Source organism: Bipolaris sorokiniana (assembly GCF_000338995.1).
Source record: "Bipolaris sorokiniana ND90Pr unplaced genomic scaffold COCSAscaffold_127, whole genome shotgun sequence".
NCBI lineage: Eukaryota > Fungi > Ascomycota > Dothideomycetes > Pleosporales > Pleosporaceae > Bipolaris > Bipolaris sorokiniana.
The window spans coordinates 1-2,378 of record NW_006912018.1 but is presented as its reverse complement, the minus strand read 5'-3'; the positions used below and the strand labels follow the sequence as shown (position 1 = coordinate 2,378).

The window sequence follows — 2,378 nt, the reverse complement described above, 5'->3', positions numbered from 1 at the left end:
AATGCCGTCACCGGCGGTGGTGAGATTTTTGATATAATGTAACGGCGCAGGCAAGACTACTCGGATCAGTATCGGCAGTAGCGTCACTCAGAGGCATATGGGAGTGCGTGGGACATCAAACGAGCCTTGATTCGAATAGACACCTATAGGCCTTGTACGAAAGGATATCAAAAATCTATCGAGCTACGGTATGGAGAAGGTGGGGTTTTATATCAGCAGATCTGCCCTCGGCTAGTGCGTGCCCATGTTCGGATCCCTTTCGGATGTTAGTTCAGTGTGTACTCGAACCGTTACAGATAGACTCTAGCTATACAAGCGGCTGTATGCTGATTATTGTAACGGTTCGAGTACCTACCGAACTAACATCCGAAAGGGATCCGAACATAGGCACGAACTAGCCTAGGGCAGATCTACTAATATAAAACCCCACCCGTTCTCTATAGTAGCTTAATAGATTTTTGATATCCTTTCGTACAAGGCCTATAGGTGTCTATTCGAATTAAGGCTCGTTTAACGTCCCACGCACTCCCATATACCTCTAAGTGACGCTACTGCCGATACTAATCCAAGTATTCTTGCCTGCGCCGTTACAATTAAAGTGCTTTACTTACTCTATACTAAGCTCGTCTATTATCTAGCCGTTATTTAAGACGCCGATCGTCTAGTTAGATAGGAGCCCATTATACTAGCCAGCCTAGCGGACTTTGCTAGAGAGAACTATAAGTAGTAGAGACCAGCTAGACGCGTTTACGCACTTAATCGCTGTTACCTACTCGCAATTACCTAGCTAGATAATAACTACTTAACTATTTCTATTAGAGCTAGTAACTACCTTTAACGTTATAGCGACACCTATCGCGAATCTAGTCTCGTTAAAGTTATAGATATCTTAGTTAAGAACACTATACGTCTAGCGTATCTCTTCTACTAGCTTAAACTAGGCTGCAATTACAATAGGATCCTTATAGGAGGCGCACTAACTATACAGCCTTCTAGTCTACTTTATCTAGTGCTTAAGCTGGCTCTGGATAAAGCGCGATACCTAGTTCTTACTAATAGGTAGTAGAGGTGGATCTTGGCCGCGCACAGCAAGAAGAGTGTCTGCTATACGTCGTACGTCGATGATATAGAGCAGAAATCTACGCTGGTTAAGAGCTAGGATCTACTGCACGAGGGACTACTCTTTAATAGGCGATAGCTTTCGGTTGACAGAGACTGTCTCTAATCGTGGCTAGGTGCCGCAGAGACGAGTGTATAGTATTAATTTTGGCATATTATACGCTTTTGCAAGAGCATGAATAGACTGACTTAAATTACTATTATAGGACGCAATAGCAAGATCTATTCTACCTTCACGAGAAGTCTGTATAGAGCGTTATTGTCGCGGCATTGTGGTGGTTGTGAAGAGAGTCGCGCCAGGTTTGGTGGGGCGTTCAGCTTACTGGTGTTTCCAGCTTACTGGTGGAACACGTTAGTTTTAACGTTAGTAGCTCCATTCGTTTGTTTAGCATGCCGAATAACCAAGGCAGTCATTTGTTAGTAAATAAGGATAAAAGTAAGGGAGGAGAGTATTTTTGCAGCGGAAATCCGGGCTAATAACTTATTGGATAATGGATTTATTGGCTAATTAATGTCACGGGAGTGAGAGTATAACGTGGCGGATAAGCGAGTCGCGCAGGCAAGCGAGTCGCGCACCTCACCAACTTTCTTACTCTATTACACTTGCCTTTATCATGGCTCCACGCCACGCTATTCAATTACTCTCAAATGAATCAGATATTCAGCTTACTATACAATCTCTTAATTCTAATCAAATTCAAACAGGCCGACGCGCAGCTTCAATCTTTAACGTGCCTGAATCAACGTTACGCAATCGACGCGCTGGGAAGCGTGCGAGACGCGATTGCCAGCCCAACTCAAAAAAGCTTACTCAGATAGAAGAGGAGGTGATTATAAGCCATATACTTGATCTAGATCAGCGTGGATTTGCGCCTACCTACGCTGCCGTACGTGATATGGCTGATAAGCTACTAGCTGCACGTGGTGCTGGCCACGTTAGGCAGAAGTGGCCAGCCAACTTTATTAGGCGTACAGGCTCTCTTACAACGCGTTTTAATCGAGCGTACGATAGGCAGAGAGCTCTATGTGAAGATCCAGCCCTAATTAAGAGCTGGTTTGAGCTTGTGGAGCAGACAAAGGCCAAGTACGGCATCTACGACGAAGACGTCTATAACTTTGACGAAGCTGGCTTTATGATAGGCAAGATCACGACTCAGCTTGTCGTAACAGCGTCAGAGAGAAGAGGCCGGCCAAAGGCAGTTGAGCCAGGCAATCGCGAGTGGGTAACGCTGATCGCAGCGATTAACGCAGCTGGCTGG

At 45.1% G+C, this 2,378-nt stretch overlaps 1 protein-coding gene across 1 annotated transcript; it reads left to right on the top strand.

The window, feature by feature from the left end:
* Positions 1 to 2,195: 2,195 nt before the first annotated feature.
* On the top strand, positions 2,196 to 2,375 carry COCSADRAFT_73962 (uncharacterized protein; the record flags this gene model as incomplete). The annotated part of the gene is made up of 1 exon (XM_007708038.1): positions 2,196 to 2,375. A coding segment is annotated over one exon (180 nt), but the record flags the coding sequence as incomplete, so codon positions are not given.
* Positions 2,376 to 2,378: the final 3 nt, after the last annotated feature.